Raw genomic sequence first — 22041 nt, 5'->3', positions numbered from 1 at the left:
GTGTTGAGCGTTGTGTAGACGTTTCGCTGCGTAGTAACGAATGGCCGAACAACGGAAGCGCTTGTAAAAAGCAGCCATTTGAAAAGTCACTATGAAACGAAGCACGCAGCTTTTTCGCAAAGTTTCCCTATGAACTCTGCCATCTGTTCTCAAAAAATAGCGGAATTAAGGGCTCAATATGATTGCTATATTATTTAGTACTAATTAATTATTATTATATATCATTTATTCCTTACTATAAACTTATTTTTATATTTTATTTACATTTTTGAATGTTGTAATTGTCAGCATGGCCACGTAAAGATACGTTTGTATTTTTTGGAAAAAAAGGAAGCATTAAAAATATTTCCGGACCCGAGATTGTTGTAACTTTTTAATTCCGGACCCAGAGGATTTTTTTTATTCATGACCCCTGGTCTAAAGGATGTTAAACGCTCAGACTTTTTTTTTTTTTTTTAAACATGCAGTTTTTGGTTTCTAGGTACAGTGTATCACAAAAGTGAGTACACCCCTCGCATTTCAGCAGGTATTTAAGTATATCTTTTCATGGGACAACACTGACAAAATAACATTTTGACGCAATGAAAAGTAGTCTGTGCGCAGCTTAAATAATAGAGTTAATTTATTTTCCCCTCAAAATATAGCCATAAAGATCCAAACCCCTGGCAACAAAAGTGAGTATACCCCTTAGAAACTACGTACATCCCTAAATGTCCAAATTGAGTACTGCTTGTCATTTTCCCTCCAAAATGTAATGTGACTCGTTACAGGAGTGCTGTTAGCCTTGCTGCAGAGATTGAAGAGGTGGGGGGTCAGCCTGTTAGTGCTCAGACCATACTCCACACTCTACATCAAATTGGTGTGCATGGCTGTCACCCCAGGAGGAAACCTCTTCTGAAGACAGTACACAAGAAAGCCCGCCCGTCTCATCGGACCATAGGACATGGTTACAGTAATCCATGTGCTTTGTTGACATGTTTTCAGCAAACTTCGCGGGTCATCCTTTGAAGATGACGTTTAAGCTTGCATGGCACCATGGCGCTGTTGGAGAGCTGCTTGTGTAGTGTTCAAGAACTGCTTGGATTTCTAGCCATCGGCCTCCTTTCTGTGCTCGACAATGCGTTGGAATAAAACGGGGAGGATTGACGTTCGTCACATATGGATAAAATGGAAAGGACACTTTCGTGAAATGGACACTTGACAAGTCTAATCCAATAATGTAAAGTAGACGTGATGGGGTCCACATTGTCGCGGACGGCAAGGTGACTGATGGCTAGAAATCCAAGCAGTTCTGGAATGCGACATGAGCAATACCTCACTCATCTGCACACGAACGGGAACTCTACCAACTCCTACCTTCCTACTGCAACTCGACGTTTTTTTAAAAATGCGATATTGGAACATTTCTCGCGGCACACCTGACGATCTCTTACGGCACACTAGTTTGCTGCGGCACACCGGTTGAAAAACACTGAGTTTAGGTGACAATAAAAATGCTTTTTTTAATGTCGGATTTATGCGGCTCAATGCCCAGTTTTTAATGGAAGAAGCTTAAATTAAGTCTAAATTCTTTTGCACTTCTCAACTTCAACACTAGATGAAGCTAGTCACTTAAATAGTCAAAACGGGACATGTTGAATTCAATGTGGAAACTGTGTTAATCTGGTGTGATAAATTGAGCTTTTTTTTCTGCAAAGTTTGTTTCAGTCGTGTAAATATATATATATATATATATATATATATATGTATATATATATACAGTCCCTTACAAAATTCTTGTCGCTTATCCATTTTGTAGAGACAATTGCTAATAACCTGACTTTTAATTATTCAACTGGTTTCAGAAATGGCTCATATGAAAGCTAAGACCCTCCCAAATGATGTTGAATGTACAAAAATATATTTGTTTCACTGAAAAAAGATTTATCATTTAATGAAGACATAAAGGTCAGATTTTGGCAAGACAAAAGTTTTGTCGCCGACAGAAAGTAGTGTGAAAATTGAACAAAAAATGTACTTCAAATACAAAAATATGTTACATAACATAACCAAATTAAGTAGTGGTGCTGTGAGATCCAAATTTAATACTTTGTATGACTTCCATGGGCTTGAAGGATTGCATCCATGCGGCAGCAACAAATCTTAGCTGCCTTTTATATTCCTAACCATAAAAAGGGACAAATTCTGCAGCAGGATGGTGCTCCATCGCATACTTCAATCTGTACCTCAAAATTCCTCAAGGCAAAGAAAATCAAGATGCTCTAGGACTGGCCAGCCCAGTCACCAGACATGAACAGGATGAAAGAGGAAGCATGGAATACGAAACCCAAGAATGTTGATGAACTCTGGGAGGCATGCAAGACTGCTTTCTTTGATGTTCCTGATGACTTCATCAATAAATGGTATGAATCCTTGCCGAACCGCATGGATGCAGTCCTTCAAGTCCATGGAAGTCATACAAAATATTACATTTGGATCTCACAGCACCACTACTTAATTCGCTTATGTTTTGTAACATATTTTTGTATTTGAAGTACTTTTTTTTTTTTCTCTCAATTTTCACACTACTTTTTGTAGGCGACAAAACTTTTGTCATGCCAAAATTTGACCTTTATGTCTTCATTAAATGATAAATCTTTTTTCAGTGAAACAAATATATTTTTTTACATTCTACATCATTTGGGAGGGTCAGCTTTCATAAGAGCCATTTCTGAAAGCAATTGAATAATTAAAAGTCAGGTTATTAGCAATTGTTTCTACAAAATGGATAAGCGACAACACTTTTGTCAGGGACTGTATACAGTATTTTAGAATATCTTTTTACCTCTGAATTATTTTCTTGTTTGTACCGCTTAACTCACTGTCATTGAAAACTATCGACATCAAATCCATTTCAACAGGGATGTTTGGCATTGCGTAATCATTTTTCACTGCCATTCACAGCGACAGACGACAAAAAGTTTGGATGTACGAAAATAAAGCACATTATAATCTATTGTCATTTATTTGCAAAATGTTGTGTTAATGTAAACCAGAGGTCCCCAAACTTTTTCCTGTGAGGGCCACATAACTTTTCCCTTCTCTGATGAGGGGCTGGGGTCAGTTTGTAACAGAAAAAGTGTGACGATTGCAGGAGTGCCTAAATGTAAAAAAAATATTGTTTTTCAGAAAGCCACAATCAAATAACCCTTTCTGGATTCTTCACCGAACAAAAGTAAATGAAATAAAAATAATAATATAATATAATATAATAATAATAAATAATAATAACACTATTAATTAAATAAATAATAACCAAATAACCCTCTCTGAGCTCTTCACAGAAAAAGGCCAGGAAATAAATAACACTATTGAGGGGGAAAAAAAAAATGCTGTCTGGTATTGTTCAGGGGGCCGGACCAAATGTGGAGGCGGGCCATATTCGGCCCGCGGGCCATAGTTTGGGTGCCCCTGATGTAAACCATTAACTATTTCATGTCTGGCTTTTAAAATGCTAATTCAATTTGAAATTCCTGTATCCTGTCTAAAACGCTGAAATCATGTCATAGTGACAGGACTTTTAATCACTAGGTATGTTTAATACCACGTTAAGTACATAACTTTAAAAAAAAAAAAAAAAAAAAATTTAAGTTACTAAGAATTGCGCTCTATCATATATAGGCATGTGTTGATTACCGGTTTCAAGGTACACGGTGGTATGAAAAAGTCAAGGTTTCAAAACTGCAAAATTTTCTGTCATACTGTCCCTAAGGTATTAGCTATTTTTTATGTCCCAAAAATGCATGGAGAAATTCTTCGCTTGCAGCTGTAAGGCTCAACCCTCCCTCACCAGTTATTGCTCAGTGTCAATCAGTCAGCTGTGCTACACGATGGCTGGAGTAGGTGAAACCCCTCAATTGTCCCCCCACCGAAGAAAACGAAATCACTGGTATGGGAATACTTCGGCTACAGAAGAGTTATAGATGGCCGCGCCTTAGAGGAGGAGGGCCAACCAACATGTAAAACATGTTTGTGGAGAGTGGCTGGCGAGGAGGTGATACCTCCAATATGAATTCGCATTTATACAAAATTAAAGGTTTGTAAACACTGTCATTAGCGTTTCCCACCAGCTAAGAGAGTTAACTCCAGTGTGTTTAGTGTGTCTAGCGGTGGTAAAACGTGTTTTTTTTCTCTCCGGCAACTGTCTGTGTTGAGAAAGCGAGTGTATGTATAATGTAAACATGATTCGGGTCATACACACATGCCTTTTATGGAAAATAATTTCAATTGTTTTGTTCTGATGGTAATTATGTTGACCTTTGGCTGTGGGTTTAGGCTCACCTTAAGGACTGCATTTATTTCAAATTTATTAAGATTTTTTTTTTTTTTTTTTACTTAACATTATACTTATGTTCCAATTTGCTCATGGTTTGAAAAATAAAAATCTTTTTTTTTTTACGCAGATATCTCAAAGTAACACATTTTAGAGCAGTAATTGCAATACCATGAAACTGTGATATAGACCCCACTCACCAACATCACACAATGACGTGTCGCTGTATCCGGCCACCATATTGTCAGTCATTGTTTATCCGTATTCTCAATGGTTTCAATTTGTCATGCAATTTATAGTGCAATTCATGGAAGCCCCGGTGCTTTCAGACGCTGTAAACTCATTGGATGATTTGCATAAAAGGCGTTATGCGGAAAAGCTTCAGTCTATCCATTCGCCAGATCCATATTTGATGCCTAATTCGATATTTTTCGACTCGCTGTCTTCGCCCTCTCTGCCTGACATCTGCTACCCCGATATCTACAACTATTTTGTCCACAGAAACCTATTCTCACGAAACTTTGAAAAACTTTAAGAGCAGCACTCTAAGCAACATTACCCCGTGTGACCCTTTACTTTCAATTTTCTAAAATGGCGACAATCAATAAAGAAAAAAGTTGACTGCGATTGCCGACGCTTCAAGGATAGGTGGATATTGGACTATTTCTTCAATACAATACGCAACAACTGTGTCTGCCTCTTTTGCAAAGAGACAGTCGCTGTTTTCAAAGAGTTCAATGTGACGCGATATTACCAAACAAGACACGCTGTCATGTATGACAACATTACAAGGAAGATACGCAGCAAGAAATTATAGCAACTTGAAGCTAGTTTAATTTCACAGCAGCAGTATTTCGCAAGAGCCCGAGTGTCGAAAGAGAACGCCACAAAGGTGAGATTGTTGAAATTATGAATTAAAAAAAAATAATAATAAAGCAAATGGGACACACAGAAGGGCTTGCTAAAAATTGTTTAAATATATTGTTCTACGTAAATCAGTCAAGGTAGCCCCCCCCACCTTTTTACCACACCAAATCTGGCCCCCTTTGCAAAAAGTTTGGACACCCCTGTTTACCTGATGATCCGTAGACCAGGCCAGCTTTTTTCACTTGGTACCAGCTAAATATTATTCAAAAAATAATGAAGGCGGAAGAAATAAACATCTTGAATTTGAAACTGTATGTTGTCGGCGATTAGCCTCGCAATGATCTTAATTGTGTTTTTGTTTTTGTCAGCCCAAAACCCTCTAAATAAATATAAAATGCATCTTACCAGGTATAAAATGACTACTACATAGTCTGTGGTGAGCGTTTGGTGCCGAGTTTTCTCGTCGAATTGCAGCAGTCCATCTCGCTCTCCTCTGCGGGTCTCTCGGAATACGGTAGAACTTCAAGTCTCTCCGTCTATCTTCTCTGTTACTGCAACCAATCGCCACACACGCCTTCACCATTTTGATTATTAATGGTAACGAGCAGAAAACCACACCATAATAAGAGGAATTTACATAGCATTAATGCATAAACACGACGAGCTGACGGACAATATGGCGCAGAGGTGTTGTTGTGACGTCATGTGAGTGGGGTCTATTTTGGCTTAAGGTCATCATACCGTCAGAATGTCATACTCGCACATGCCTGATAATATACAGTGCTACGTAACACAACTTGCAAAGCATCTCTTGTTTGTTTTGAACTAATGATGTCCAGTTCAGATCTACAACTGACAGATGAAGAAATTGTTGGAGCCGCAGTCTGACTTCATCCAGTTGCTGTCAGCGGGACCGCTGCTGTCCAGAACAACACAATTTCCGAATGACGGTTTCCGGCTCCAGTAACTGTAAAATAAATTTAAAAACCAAAAATTCAGTTTTGAAAGTTTTGTACTTTTTTGGTATTTCTTGTTCAAAACAATAGTCATAATAAACTCCACGCAGATAACCTGGGTGTCATGCTCCCTTGAGGTCCCAGACCGATCCAGTATTTCAAGCCATTCCCCCTTTGAGTCAGAAAGTTCTAGAATGGAAAGCCAGAATTGGCATAAGAAATCAGTCGGTCATCAGTGGTGTCAAAACGTGACATGAGGGCTAAGTTGGGCATGTGTACCACCTGCACTTCGTCATTATCGATCAAGGCCAGTGAGCCACCTTGCTCCAAACAGTGCGTCCCGCTCTTGTCCCAGCTCAGAGTGAACGTGGAGAAGAAAAAACAGGATTGGTCAACTCTCGTCCACCCGATGGGGCAGATGAAGCAGCAGTTACCTACGAAAAGGGGAACGTTGGCCCTAATAAATGTCCAGCTCGGACGAGGTAGCTTAACTTGTGTGACACTTACATCGGTGTTCATCTTGAGGCGTAAAAGTGCTGCACTGCTCCTTGTTGCATCTCTCTGGAACCCACCTGACTTGGTTCACGGGACAAACTGTGGATTCAGATTTCACTAGAGTTAAAAATTTTTTTTAAAGGGTGAGGATGAGCATAACATGCTGACAACAATCTGGTGAAATATCTACAGTAACTTTTTATTTTGTACAACAGGGTTCGGAGAGAAAGACGAGGTAGATGTACAGTGTAGTACATTAGTGTTTAATTTCCTCTGGAAAAAATTAAGCGATTACTGTTGAGACTCACTTTTCACAATGACCACAATGGCAGCCAGCAGTATCAAGCAGAGCATGCTCAGGATCAAGCATATGACTCGGTAACACTTTGCAGTATCTTGCGCCTTTTTTGCTGATGAGAGACATTTAGATTAGTTGAAGTTAGCGGCAACATTGTCTAAGCCAGGAGTGGGCAAACCGGTCCTCAAGGGCCACAGTGGGTCGTGGTCAGAGGTGGGTAGAGTAGCCAAATATTTTACTAAAGTAAAAGTAGTCATCCAAAATTTTACTCAAGAATTAGTATTAAAAAAATTGTCGAAAAGAATACTCAAGTAACTGCTTACAATCTCTGATTATTTTAAGTAATGGTATAATTTTTTCTCAGCACAACTTGATCTTTATGAACTGTTATTATTATACTGTACTGTAACCTAGTACATGACCATATTAGGCCATATACAGTGATATGAAAAAGTATCTGAACCTTTTGGAATTTCTCACATTTCTGCATAAAATCACCATCAAATGTGATCTGATCTTTGCCAAAATCAAACAGATGAAAAAACCGTGTCTGCTTTAACTAAAACCACCCAAATATTTATAGGTTTTCATATTTTAATGAGGATAGTATGCAAACAACTACAGAAGGGGGAAAATACAGTGCCTTGCAAAAGTATTCGGCCCCCTTGAACCTTGCAACCTTTCGCCACATTTCAGGCTTCAAACATAAAGATATAAAATTTTAATTTTTTGTCAAGAATCAACAACAAGTGGGACACAGTCGTGAAGTGGAACAAAATTTATTGGATAATTTCAACTTTTTTAACAAATAAAAAACTGAAAAGTGGGGCGTGCAATATTATTCGGCTCCCTTGCGTTGATACTTTGTAGCGCCACCTTTTGCTCCAATTACAGCTGCAAGTCGCTTGGGGGTATGTTTCTATCAGTTTTGCACATCGAGAGACTGACATTCTTGCCCATTCTTCCTTGCAAAACAGCTCGAGCTCAGTGAGGTTGGATGGAGAGTGTTTGTGAACAGCAGTCTTCAGCTCTTTCCACAGATTCTCGATTGGATTCAGGTCTGGACTTTGACTTGGCACTTCTAACACCTGGATACGTTTATTTTTGAACCATTCCATTGTAGATTTGGCTTTATGTTTTGGATCATTGTCCTGTTGGAAGATAAATCTCCGTCTCAGTCTCAGGTCTTGTGCAGATACCAACAGGTTTTCTTCCAGAATGTTCCTGTATTTGGCTGCATCCATCTTCCCGTCAATTTTAACCATCTTCCCTGTCCCTGCTGAAGAAAAGCAGGCCCAAACCATGATGCTGCCACCACCATGTTTGACAGTGGGGATGGTGTGTTCAGGGTGATGAGCTGTGTTGCTTTTACGCCAAACATATCGTTTTGCATTGTGGCCAAAAAGTTCAATTTTGGTTTCATCTGACCAGAGCACCTTCTTCCACATGTTTGGTGTGTCTCTCAGGTGGCTTGTGGCAAACTTTAAACGAGACTTTTTATGGATATCTTTGAGAAATGACTTTCTTCTCGCCACTCTTCCATAAAGGCCAGATTTGTGCAGTGTACGACTGATTGTTGTCCTATGGACAGACTCTCCCACCTCAGCTGTAGATCTCTGCAGTTCATCCAGAGTGATCATGGGCCTCTTGGCTGCATCTCTGATCAGTTTTCTCCTTGTTTGAGAAGAAAGTTTGGAAGGACGGCCGGGTCTTGATAGATTTGCAGTGGTCTGATGCTCCTTCCATTTCAATATGATGACTTGCACAGTGCTCCTTGAGATGTTTAAAGCTTGGGAAATCTTTTTGTATCCAAATCCGGCTTTAAACTTCTCCACAACAGTATCTCGGACCTGCCTGGTGTGTTCCTTGGTTTTCATAATGCTCTCTCCACTTTAAACAGAACCCTGAGACTATCACAGAGCAGGTGCATTTATACGGAGACTTGATTACACACAGGTGGATTCTATTTATCATCATCGGTCATTTAGGACAACATTGGATCATTCAGTGATCCTCACTGAACTTCCGGAGTGAGTTTGCTGCACTGAAAGTAAAGGGGCCGAATAATATTGCACGCCCCACTTTTCCGTTTTTTTTTTTTTTTTGTTAAAAAAGTTTAAATTATCCAATAAATGTTGTTCCACTTCACGATTGTGTCCCACTTGTTGAGTCTTGACAAAAAAATTAAATTTCATATCTTTATGTTTGAAGCCTGAAATGTGGCGAAAGGTTGCAAGATTCAAGGGGGGTGAATACTTTTGCAAGGCACTGTAAGTAAGTGAACCATCACATTTAGTAGCTTTGGTAGAAATAACTTCAACCAGATGCTTCCTGTAGCAGCAGATCAGTCTGGCACATCGATCAGGACTAATCTTGGCCCATTCTTCTCTACAAAACTGCTGTAGGTCAGTCAGATTTCTGGGATGTCTGGCATGAATCGCTGTATTTAGGTCATGCCACAGCATCTCAATGGGGTTCAAATCTGGACTTTGACTTGGCCACTCCAGAATGTGTATTTTGTTCTTCTTAAACCATTCTGAATTTGATTTACTTCTTTGTTTTGGATCATTGTACTGTTTCAGCTCCATCCCCTTTTTAGCTTCAACTCTCTGACAGACGGCCTCAGGCTTTCCTGCAAAACATCCTGAAACTTTTGAATTCATTTTCCATCATTGATTGCAAGTTGTCCAGGCTCTGAGGTAGGAAAACAGCCCCAAATCATGATGCTCCCTCCACCATGCTTCACGGAGGGGATGAGGTCTTGATGTTGGTGAGCTGTTCCATTTTTCCTCAACACATTATGTTGTGTGTTACTCTCAAACAATTCAACTTTGATTTCATCAGTCCACAAAATATTTTGCCAAAACTTATGTGGAGTGTCCAAGGGCCTTTTTGCGAACATTAAATGAGCAACAATGTTTTTTTTGTTTTTTTTTTTGTTTTTTTTTAGACAGCAGTGGCTTCCTTCGTGGAGTCCACCCATGAACACCATTCTTGCCCATAGGTTTACATATAGTTGATGTGTGCAAAGAGATATTGGACTGTCCCGGTGATTTCTGTAAATCTTTAGCAGACACTCTAGGGTTCTTTTTTACCTCTCTGAGTATTCTGCGCTGAACTCTTGGCGTCATCTTTGATGGGCGGCCACTCCTTGGGAGAGAAGCAACAGTGCCCAACTCTCTCCATTTGTAGATAACTTCTCTGATTGTCGATTGATAAACATCCAGACTTTTAGAAATGGTTTTGTATCTTTTCCCAGCTTTATACAAATCAACAATCCTTGATCGCAGATCTTCAGACAGCTCTTTTGACCGAGCCATGATGCACATCAGACAGTGCTTCTCATCAAAACAATTCTTACTAGGTGTGTGTTTTATAGTGATAGGGCAGCTTTAAACTACTCATCAGTCTTGGGCACACATCAGACTTAAATTATTTTGATATAAACTGGTTTCACGCGCTCTTTAAGTCTCCTTAGGCAGAGGGTTCACTTACTTACTTTCCCCCTTCTGTCATTGTTTGCATGCTATCCTCATTAAAATATGAAAACTTGTAAATGTTTGGGTGGTTTTAGTTAAAGCAGACACTGTTTTACATCTGTGTGATTTTTGACAAGGATCAGATCTCATTTTATGGTTATTTAGTGCAGAAATGTGAGAAATTCCAAAAGGTTCTGATACTTTTTCATACCCCTGTAAATGACACAAAAAACATCGAATTCAGATGAGAACACTTGAAAAATAACCCATCCAAAAAGCATGAGCGTCCTCTAGTGGAGAAAAACATTGTTACCTATGATTGATATAATGGAGTCATGTGGTTATTGTTGCGACATCTCGTTGGTGAAAGTGAGACAGCCACTGTCGGCATCTCTGGCAGAAATGAAGCCAATATTTACAATAAAAAAGAAAAATTTACCAACTGTAGTGTAACCCAAAGTAGCCGAGTAAAAGTAGTGTTTCTTCTTCACACATCTACTTAAGTAAAAGCTGTGTTGTCACAATTGCATTATAACCATAATTTTCAGACTATAAGCCGCTACTTTTTTCCTTCATTTTGAATCATGCGGCTTATAGTCCAGTGTGGCTTATTTGTTGATTTATTTGGGTTTATAGGTAACACTTTATTTGACAGCGGCGTCATAACACAGTTATAATTATGACATGACACTATCATGGGCATTACTGAATGCTTATGACAGATGTCATTAAGTGTCAACCGGCAAATTATGTCACAAACTCGATTTATGTCCAGCTTGGCTCTTTTACATCCATTCATAACTGAAATAATTTGCCAGATAACACGAAATGACATCTGTTATAAGCATTTGTTAACGCTCATAACAGTGTCATATCATAATTTTGATTGTCTAATGACAGTCTTATGGCGCCACTGTCAAATAAAGTGTTACCAAATACCATCATTAGCAATAAATGAAATACTAGAAGAGTAACTGAAGAAATAATTAGCACAGAACATGAATTTTGATTGTTATTTACTGTTTATTTATCTGTAGCGCTGCAATGCATGCTAGGAGGCATGTTGGACAACAACAGTATTGACAGCAGATGGCAGCATAAGTGGACTGTCTCCCCCAAGGGAGCAGTGATGGCCAAATGAAGCTTCTTGAAGCAATGAAGCTTTGAACCAGTTGGCTGAAAATGGTGGTTCATTTGGTCTTATGACAGTCGTGTGATGCCGCTGTCAAATAAAGTGTTACCGGTGAATATCTTTTGATGTAAATGTCCCATAATACAGTTAATACGGCTGCAGCTTATAGTCCAGTGCGGTTTATCTATGAACAAATGTCATTTTGGTGTCAAATTTGGTGGGTGGCGGCTTATAGTTGGGTGCGCCGTATAGTGCGAAAATTACGGTAAGAAACGCATTATTGTAATCTGATTACTTTCTTTCAGTAACAAGCAATCTAACGCGTTCATTTTTCCAAACCAGTAATCTGATTAGTTTCCTTAGTCTCTGTGCATTACTATTTCGTATGTGCCTCATAATGTATGTACGAAGAGCATTTTGAATAGAAAATGTTAGAAAGGTTTCCACTATACGTTCGTTTCCGTGGTAACCACTCATAATTACTTCCTGTTTTTGTCTCGAGTCGCACGCGCTATGTTTTTTGGGACTGAGAATGGCGTGTGGAGCAAGGGTGCTCATTCATATTTGTGTTGCGCATTTATGTCATGAGGTGACGTGTTCATTTAGCATCTTTGGGATGTGTTGCAAGTCCGACTGAGCGTGAAGTGCTTAGTTGCCGCCACGTTTTGCGGCCAAATTGACCGCGTGCGTGTACGCCGTCCTTCCGGGTTGTCCTCGCGCATTCGCGCCCGCCCCCACCTATGTGTTTATTGCACTGTGCAATTCATTTGAGTCTTTTAATTACAGAGCAGTCAATTTGTATTGTTTTATATTGGCACAGTTATGCTGTTAATCCTAACCTCTAAACCCTTACCCGAAGTTAAGAATTTTTGAGATTAGGCTTAATCTTGAGTTAGCGGGGGTTTAATTAGTCATTAGAGTTGATTTTAACATAAACCATGCAGTTTGTCTGGTTTGTTGTCATTGTTGTTGTTGTTTGTTGGTTTCAGGGCTCCGGAGTGGCTAAGCTAGCGCAAGTCAATGATGGCTGAAATCAACTTCATGGACTAATTAAACCCCCGCTAGCTCGAAAATTAGCCTTATGTGAAAAATTCTGACCCTTTTAAATTCAACTATCAGAAAGTCAATTATATGCAATGCTATTTTTCTGTTGTCGTTCTTATGTTGAGGCAGCAAAGGGAGAAAATTGGTGAAAAGTAACCAATTAATTACTTTTAAAGTAACGTAGTTACTTTGATAATAAAGTAATCAGAAAAATAACTAGATAAGTTTTTTGAGGCATAATCAGAAATTAAAATTACTTTTCCAAGTAATCTGTGACAATACTGAGTAAAAGTATAAACTATTGCCATTGTAAAACTACTCTAAGAAGTAAATTTTTCTCAAAAAGTTACTCAAGTAAATATAGCGGCTTAAATGTAACGCATTACAACCCACCTCTGGTCACGGTGTTTGGAACAACTGATCCAGCACCGGCAGTTTAACTAATGAGGGTTCTGGGGAAACAAGAAGCACCTGACTGCAATCAAGTGATTGCAGTTGTAAGACACCAGATTGGTGAAAAGGTGTCCCCTTGATGGGTTGCAATGAAAAAGAACACCCACTGCGGCCCTTGGTGGAATAATTTGCCCATCCCTGGTTAAAGCCAAAAATTGTTCAAACCATTGTTCTACATTAACAACTGTTTATTCAACGGTTACATCAGAGGTTAAGTATTTGGTTCTGTATGTCTGCCCGTTTGTATGTGAATATGTGTTCAAGAAATCAAGATAACTCATGACTGAATAAAGAGCTATCAAACATGTTTGCAATATGAAACAGAAGACGTAATTAAATTTTGAGTTATGGAAGTCTAAGGTAACTGTGCCAAATTGGAATTTGTATGTTTGTATTCAAGATAACCCAAGATTGAAAAAAGGTATCCAAATTGCTGGATGTTTGTTAAAATAACAATAATAATAAACAACAACATAATGTGTGCATGAAAGGATTCATGTAAAATAGTAAATTTACAGAGTGAAAGAGTTTCCTACTCGTCAGCAATAACTTGCAAAACATGATCAGACAACTTCTGCTTTCTAGTGTGGTCATCTGGCATTTTTCAAAGGAACTCAGTTTCTTACACTGTTTCTTACACTGTAACCCTATTTATAGTATGATACACACTATAGTAAATCACGCCCTAAAATTATAACTAGAAATCTGAAAGATTATATCTGAAAGATTGGTTATTTTTTCCCAAAGATATATTCATAAATATCAAAAAAGCACATGAGTATCCATCCATGATTTATTGTTTGTCTCCTTGTGCCTTGCGATTGGCTGGCAACCTAAATTCAGGGTGTACACCGCCTATTACCCAGAGTTACACGGGACATGTTCCAGCACCCCTAAGACCCTCTTGAGGATCAGCGGCCCAGAGGATGAATGAATGAAAATATTTGAAACACACATTATGCATTTGAGTCCATACCTGTTTCCGAAATGCTGGAATATATATCCTCAGGTGGCTTTTGTAGTGCCGAGTAGTGACTTGATCCATCTGCTTCTTCTGTGTCAAAACCAAATTTAAAGTATTTTGAATTAGAAAAAAATAATAAAAAGGGCAAGACTTTCATCCATATTCAATGTGTATCGATGAGACTTTACATTAGGGGTGCTCACACTTTTTTGCTACAACATCTACCTTAAATTTCGGACTATAAACCGCTACTTTTTTCCTTCATTTTGAATCCTGCGGCTTATAGTCCTCTGAGGCTTATTTTTTTATTTATTTGGGTTCATATGTAACACTTTATTTTACAGTGGCGTGATATAAGACTGTCAAAAGACCGTCATAATTATGATATGACACTATCATGGGCATTACTGAATGCTTATGAGAGATGTCATTAAGTTTAATCCCTAATCACTAACTCTATGTCCAGCTCGGATGTTTTACATCCATTCAAAAGTGAGATAATTTGCTGGATAACACTAAATGACTTCTGTTATAAGCATTCATTAATGCACATGACAGTGTATTGTCATAATTATGAATGTCTAATGACAGTCTTATGGCGCCACTGCCAAATTAAGTGTTATCAAATACAATAACTAGCAATTAATGAAACAACTGGAACAGTAACTGAAGAAGTAATTGACACAGAACTTTGAATTTTGATTGTAATTTAAATCTATAGCGCTGGAAAGCATGCTAGGAGGCATGTTGGACAACAATAGTGTTGACAGCAGGTGGCAGCAGAGGTTGACTGTCTCCCCCAAGGGAGCAGTGATGGCAAAATGAAGCTTCTTGAAGCAATGAAGCTTTGCAGCCTATTAGTTCAAAGTTTAATGGTAGTTTATTTGGTCTTATGACAGTCATATGATGCCTGTAAAATAAAGTGTTAGTGGTTAATATGTTTTGGTTTAACTATCCCATAATACAGTGAGGACAGCTGCGGCTTATAGTCCAATGCAGCTTATCTATGAACACATGCCGTTTTCGGGTCAAATTTGGTCGGTGGCGGCTTATAGTCAGGTGTGCCTTATAGTGCGAAATTTACGGTACTTTTCAATGAGACAACCTTCAGCAATTGACCTTTATCAGGGCGGATGGGCTTGAAAGTTCAGCAGCAACGTACCGTATTGGCCCGAATATAAGACGGCCCTGTTTATAAGACGACCCCCTCTTTTTCAAGACTCAGGTTTGAAAAAAGACTTTTTGAACACCAAATTATTATTTATACAGAAAATAATTACAGTGCATCTGAAACAAATGATTATAACAATATATTTGAGAGTAAAAGCATGTTATTTTGCCTCATTCAAATCTTAATATCTGTTGCATATCTGTTAAATATGTAAACTAAAGTCTTCGGGTTTTTGAAATGTAAATAAACCTATATATTGTGATAAAACAACAAAATTGCAATAACTGCATTAACCATCAAAGTGAAGTCTAACTGTAACTATAGTCTTGAAACAAATCTGAATAAGGACAAACATTGCAATAAAATAATGCAAACTGGTTAAACATGGGAGTAGCTGAAATCTGTCATGACAGAACATCGCTTCAATGATATCTGGCGCCATCTAGCGTCGTGAATGGGTATAACGTCTAGACCGCAAATATAAGACGACCCCCTCTTTTTCAGTCTTATTTCAATGCAAAAAACACCGTCTTATATTCAGGCCAATACGGTATGTTGCATGCAACTATCTTGTTAACATTGTTGCACTTAGAGCTGTTGTTTGAGTATAAACAGTAACCTAACTGTTAATTGAAAAAAACAATAATAATAATATGATAAAACTCAGGTGACATTTCACTGGCTGCTCTGTGTATCAATCAATTGATGGGATGGGTGATTTTTCTTTTTTTTTAATTCAATACGTTCAACTTTATTTGCATAGCGTCATGTAGCGCCTATAGACAAGTTTCCGAGGTTCTTCCACTTTACTTCCGCATTTCTGCTCGTGTCTTCCGTTTTACACTTTCTCTAACCAAAACAACAGTGATGCTGGGGTGGAATCACTTATCAAAGTCTCTCAAAAAAGACCATTTGGAAATGCTATGTCCATCTGCAATCATCACAACAGGGGAGGACAACATTAGAAATGGCGAAGAGTCAAAATCATTTTGTATTCTATTGATTTAGTGACATTAGATGGAAAAGCAATCAGGGACCTCAAAATCTCAAGAAGCATCCAGTTGAATGTGTCCTAATACATGAATATGAGAATTTTATGTTCATGAAGGCAGATGTGGAACTGAGACAGTGCTACCACAAAGCAACAACAGGTACAATTATGTTCAATTTGACTAGAATTCGTTGTGTTGCGTCATAGCTGAGACATCATTGGCTTTGCATTAGCTTCAACGATAAAGAAATGGAAAACAAACACTCATCTACTACAAGTCATACACATGCTTTTTACCCTAAATGCAAGTGTTACACATTTTTTTTGTTCAGGTGGAAATCGCTATTAGGCAAGGGAAGAGAAGTTCTTGCGCCTCACAACAACATTTATGTTTACGGACATATATCGAGACTACGTTAATTGTGCCTTGATGATAGAAGGCTTGATTAATGCTCCGCCTTTGTTAATATTTTTCTAATTTTATAAATTGTGATTTATTGACCTGTTTTCCATATGCACTAATTGTTTTAAACAAGAAATAGAATCATGATGTCCAAAAGTTTTACTGCGATCAATATCTGCAATAAAAAAAATTTTTTTAAATGACATAATGACGTACTACTTGTGTTTATATGTACATGTGAGATTAGCCCATAATATCATAACTATAACCTACCTAGATTATAATTACCTTATAGTATTTCCTTGTAACAAGAAAATCCGTGTTAGCCCTTCTGCATTCGGCAACTGTAATAATTAGGGCTGTCAAAATTATTGCGTTAACGGGCGTTAATTAATTTTTTAAATTAACCACGTTAAAATATTTGACGCAATTAACGCAGATGCCCCGCTCAGACAGATTTAAATGACAGTACAGTGAAACGCTCACTTGTTGTGTTTTATGGAGTTTTGCTGCCCTCGCCTGGCGCTTGGGTGCGACTGATTTTATAGGCTTCAGCACCCATGAGCATTGTGTAAGTAATTATTGACATCAACAATGGCGGGCTACTAGTTTATTTTTTGATTGAAAATGTTACAAATTTTATTAAAACGAAAACATTAAGAGGGGTTTTAATATAAAATTTCTATAACTTGTACTAACATTTTTCTTTTAAGAACTACAGGTCTGTCTATCCATGGATCGCTTTAACAGAATGTTAATAATGTTAATGCCATCTTGTTGATTTATTGTTATAATAAACAAATACAGTCCTTATGTACCGTATGTTGAATGTATATACAGTGCCTTGCAAAAGTATTCGGCCCCCTTGAATCTTGCAACCTTTCGCCACATTTCAGGCTTCAAACATAAAGATATGAAATTTAATTTTTTTGTCAAGAATCAACAACAAGTGGGACACAATCGTGAAGTGAAACAACATTTATTGGATAATTTAAACTTTTTAAACAAATAAAAAACTGAAAAGTGGGGCGTGCAATATTATTCGGCCCCTTTACTTTCAGTGCAGCAAACTCACTCCAGAAGTTCAGTGAGGATCTCTGAATGATCCAATGTTGTCCTAAATGACCGATGATGATAAATAGAATCCACCTGTGTGTAATCAAGTCTGCGTATAAATGCACCTGCTCTGTGATAGTTTCAGGGTTCTGTTTAAAGTGCAGAGAGCATTATGAAAACCAAGGAACACACCAGGCAGGTCCGAGATACTGTTGTGGAGAAGTTTAAAGCCGGATTTGGATACAGAAAGATTTCCCAAGCTTTAAACATCTCAAGGAGCACTGTGCAAGCCATCATATTGAAATGGAAGGAGCATCAGACCACTGCAAATCTACCAAGACCCGGCCGTCCTTCCAAAAATTCTTCTCAAACAAGGAGAAAACTGATCAGAGATGCAGCCAAGAGGCCCATGATCACTCTGGATGAACTGCAGAGATCTACAGCTGAGGTGGGAGAGTCTGTCCATAGGACAACAATCAGTCGTACACTGCACAAATCTGGCCTTTATGGAAGAGTGGCAAGAAGAAAGCCATTTCTCAAAGATATCCATAAAAAGTCTCGTTTAAAGTTTGCCACAAGCCACCTGGGAGACCCACCAAACATGTGGAAGAAGGTGCTCTGGTCAGATGAAACCAAAATTGAACTTTCTGGCCACAATGCAAAACGATATGTTTGGCGTAAAAGCACCACAGCTCATCACCCTGAACACACCATCCCCACTGTCAAACATGGTGGTGGCAGCATCATGGTTTGGGCCTGCTTTTCTTCAGCAGGGACAGGGAAGATGGTTAAAATTGACGGGAAGATGGATGCAGCCAAATACAGGAACATTCTGGAAGAAAACCTGTTGGTATCTGCACAAGACCTGAGACTGGGACGGAGATTTATCTTCCAACAGGACAATGATCCAAAACATAAAGCCAAATCTACAATGGAATGGTTCAAAAATAAACGTATCCAGGTGTTAGAATGGCCAAGTCAAAGTCCAGACCTGAATCCAATGGAGAATCTGTGGAAAGAGCTGAAGACTGCTGTTCACAAACACTCTCCATCCAACCTCACTGAGCTTGAGCTGTTTTGCAAGGAAGAATGGGCAAGAATGTCAGTCTCTCGATGTGCAAAACTGATAGAAACATACCCCAAGCAACTTGCAGCTGTAATTGGGGCAAAAGGTGGCGCAACAAAGTATTAACGCAAGGGGGCTGAATAATATTGCACGCCCCACTTTTCAGTTTTTTATTTGTTAAAAAAGTTTAAATTATCCAATAAATTTTGTTTCACTTCACGATTGTGTCCCAATTGTTGTTGATTCTTGACAAAAAATTAAAATTTTATATCTTTATGTTTGAAGCCTGAAATGTGGCGAAAGGTTGCAAGGTTCACGGGGGCCGAATACTTTTGCAAGGCACTGTATCCATCTTGTGTCTTATCTTTCCATTCCAACAATAATTTACAGAAAAATATGGCATATTTTATAGATGGTTTAAATTGCGATTAATTGCGATTAATTAATTTTTAAGCTGTAATTAAGTCGATTAAAAATTCTTATCGTTTGACAGCCCTAGTAATAATATTCGTAATTTCGCCTTATTTTGGTCACTTAAGTGGCCAGCGTATCAATCTACACCCAATGTTAACACAGGCTGCACAGATTGTTAGAATTTTGTCCACAAACGATCAACGAAGTGATAAGAACAAACATGCAATCTTTTAGGTGGATCATTTAGGGTTAAAGCTGCGAGTTTTGATTTAAGGCGTATGGCGAGGTAGATCCACACTGGGGCTTTTGAAGCTGGATGCTGTTCAAACCAGTCCACTTCCAAGCATATACTGTATATGGGCGCTTCCAGGAGTTCACACAACCAAGCACAGCAAAATAAAGTCCAGGAGTCTCAATTACGTCGTGCTGAATCCATTTATAGAGATTTCGTTGGTTCCTCTGATTTGATTTGGCAGTAAAAAACTTGTCTACTTCAAACTCAATTCATGGTGTTCTGTCTAGCAGAAAACATCTTGTCTATAAAGGTCAGCAGAGAAATTGCACCGCTAAACATGATTAACCCTTAAGTTCCCGAGCCTTTTTTTTGGGGGGGGGGGGGGGGGGGGGGGGACATAAATTAAATAAATAAACCTTTTTTAGCCTTTTTTTGTGCCACAATCTAATGAGACTACGTTGTGATCGATGTCATGAGCACGCCTGCTGTACAGTAAATGTTTTTACTTACCATATGGACCCTCCACAAGTGCATATGGATTTCCTTCATCATTGACTTCTTGCATAGCTTTGTTAGCTGTCCTTTTCTTCTTAAGCTGTTTTGATTTCTTTGTGACAACCTTCGTCATCTCCATTATTCCCTTCTACTCTTGGGCTTTCTCGTTCCTTGGAACAGTACTCAATGGGACTGAATGACTTATAAAAGCGGGTGAAAGAAATGCCACAACGCTACAAGTTTGTACCTTGAAAGTGTCCTATCAGAGAGAAAGAAAATACGCGGCAATGTCCAGTCTTTAGCTGTCTGCCGAAGACTTCCCTTTATTTTGATTCTCTGTCCTGTATTTGACCTTCCTGTAAATCTTGGGTGGAATCTCGGGCAAAGTGTGACAAGATAGGCTTATACAAAAATAAAAGTGCTCATTTTTGTTATGCTTTTGTCAACTTTATTAGCTGCAAAAAAGTCCATGATTCCTTTGATTTAGAAAAAATAGCAAGCAAAATCTCCAAAAAAGTAAACATTTAACTTAAAGAGGATATACTTTGCTTTCACAAAATCACATAATTGTGTTTATTTCTTTTATCATATACAGGGGTGAAAGTGGTTAGAATTTCTTGCCGGAACTCCCCAACGTGAAGGTCGCCACGGAGCAAGAAATTTTATTTATTTTTTTTTAATTTTTTTTTGTGGGGGGGTTTATTTCAAAACTACTGAAATGCAAAGAAAACTGTTTTGGTCAGTTATTTCTATAACACACACAAAAAGATTTTCATTCAAATTGTATTTTTTCAATGAATTGCAAAATAAAAGTTAACAAAAACAGCTATAACCCCAACCTCCATCTCCTAATTTTTATTTTCCCTCATTTCCTCACATACTAAATGCCAAATCTTAATTTTAACTACTTAAGAACATTGTGTGTAGGATATTAAAATTTAAGATAATGTAAACATTTACTTATTGTTGTGTTTTTTAATAATAAAGATATAAGTAACTTACATTCAGAAAAATAAGTACAAATGACTTATATTATGCAGAGTGAAATGGAATATATTGAGAAGATCGTGCAAACATTGACTTTTTGAAATCATAAGGAAATGAATAAGTCGCCTAACATAAATGAATAAATATAAGTCCCAAGTGCACATTGACGTCCAAGATGTTCTGAACCTCCTCATCAGAGCAAATAAAACTAAATATGATAAATAAGCCACCTTAACTCTTTCCTTGCGCTCAAAGATTTGATCCATTTTCTGTTGCATTGCCCCCCCCCCCTTTTTTTGTTGTTGTTGTTGTTGTTTTTTTTTTGCTGTTTCAGAAAACATGCACATTTGAACCAATCAGAGCTAACTATCTCTGTTGATCACATGTCAGTACTCAGATAACTGCAGCAGCTGGGAAAACCTCCATGCCGTCAGTGGAATAAAATAAATAATAAATATCAGTGGAAACGGATTACGCTAAACAAGCACTTTATTATGCTTGTTGTTAACACTTGAGTATGTAAATCTGATGTTGGTAGATTTTCTTACCTGAGATGAAATGCATGTGTGGCAGCTCTGTGTATATATATTGTAGTGAAGCTGGGGTTAATAAGCCTATGGTAACCTTCTGTTATTGTTTTGATTTTTACGAGCCGCTTATGGTCATTGAACGCAGCCTCGGTATATAACTGGCTGGCATCGCGAGACTCGTCGTTCGTTTTTCTGTTGTTGCACGGTTTTCACGGCTCGCTGCCCGGATACGCTAAAACGCTGTCCGTGCCTGAGCTAGAAGCCAGCACAACGCATACGAGAACCATCAGTGACGTTGTACGCGACTAACCTGTGCTGAAGAGGAATAAAAGTTGCAAGTGAGATCCCTTTGTCGTGCGAATCTGTTCACCCACGCCGCGCACATCCGCCATCACGGAAGGCGGCAGCACGACAACTGGTGTCAGAAGTGGGATAAACAGCAAACTTCAGTGAGTAAATCCGGCCAAGGGAAAATTAATCTGGCGAATCCTGACCCAATCAAAAGCATCGAGAAAAAAAAAAAAAAAAAGAAGAAGCTATAACTCGTCTGTGGCATTGGCGGAGCTAACGCTAATACGCTAACGTCAAGTGACCGCCACATCGCCGCACACACTAGTGCAACTTCCGGTCCGCTCCTTCAAAATAAGAGCGAAACCGGAAGTACATCGCAAAATAGACATTTGAAAGTGAAAT

The 22041-nt window shown here is 38.4% G+C and overlaps 1 protein-coding gene across 1 annotated transcript; it reads right to left on the bottom strand.

The window, feature by feature from the left end:
- Window positions 1-4904: 4904 nt before the first annotated feature.
- On the bottom strand, window positions 4905-20216 carry LOC130914325 (CD209 antigen-like protein E). Its single transcript, XM_057833401.1, has 7 exons — window positions 19847-20216; window positions 14013-14090; window positions 6939-7040; window positions 6643-6729; window positions 6418-6569; window positions 6251-6324; window positions 4905-6146 (listed from the first exon to the last, which is right to left on the bottom strand). The coding sequence occupies exons 1-7, from the start codon at window positions 19968-19970 to the stop codon at window positions 6026-6028; spliced, it is 738 nt and encodes a 245-aa protein (XP_057689384.1). The 5' UTR covers window positions 19971-20216; the 3' UTR covers window positions 4905-6025.
- Window positions 20217-22041: the final 1825 nt, after the last annotated feature.

The sequence above is a fragment of the Corythoichthys intestinalis genome, chromosome 4, assembly GCF_030265065.1.
Source record: "Corythoichthys intestinalis isolate RoL2023-P3 chromosome 4, ASM3026506v1, whole genome shotgun sequence".
NCBI classification, from domain to species: domain Eukaryota; kingdom Metazoa; phylum Chordata; class Actinopteri; order Syngnathiformes; family Syngnathidae; genus Corythoichthys; species Corythoichthys intestinalis.
The sequence above is the reverse complement of the archived record's forward strand: the minus strand, read 5'-3'. Positions and strand labels throughout refer to the sequence as shown.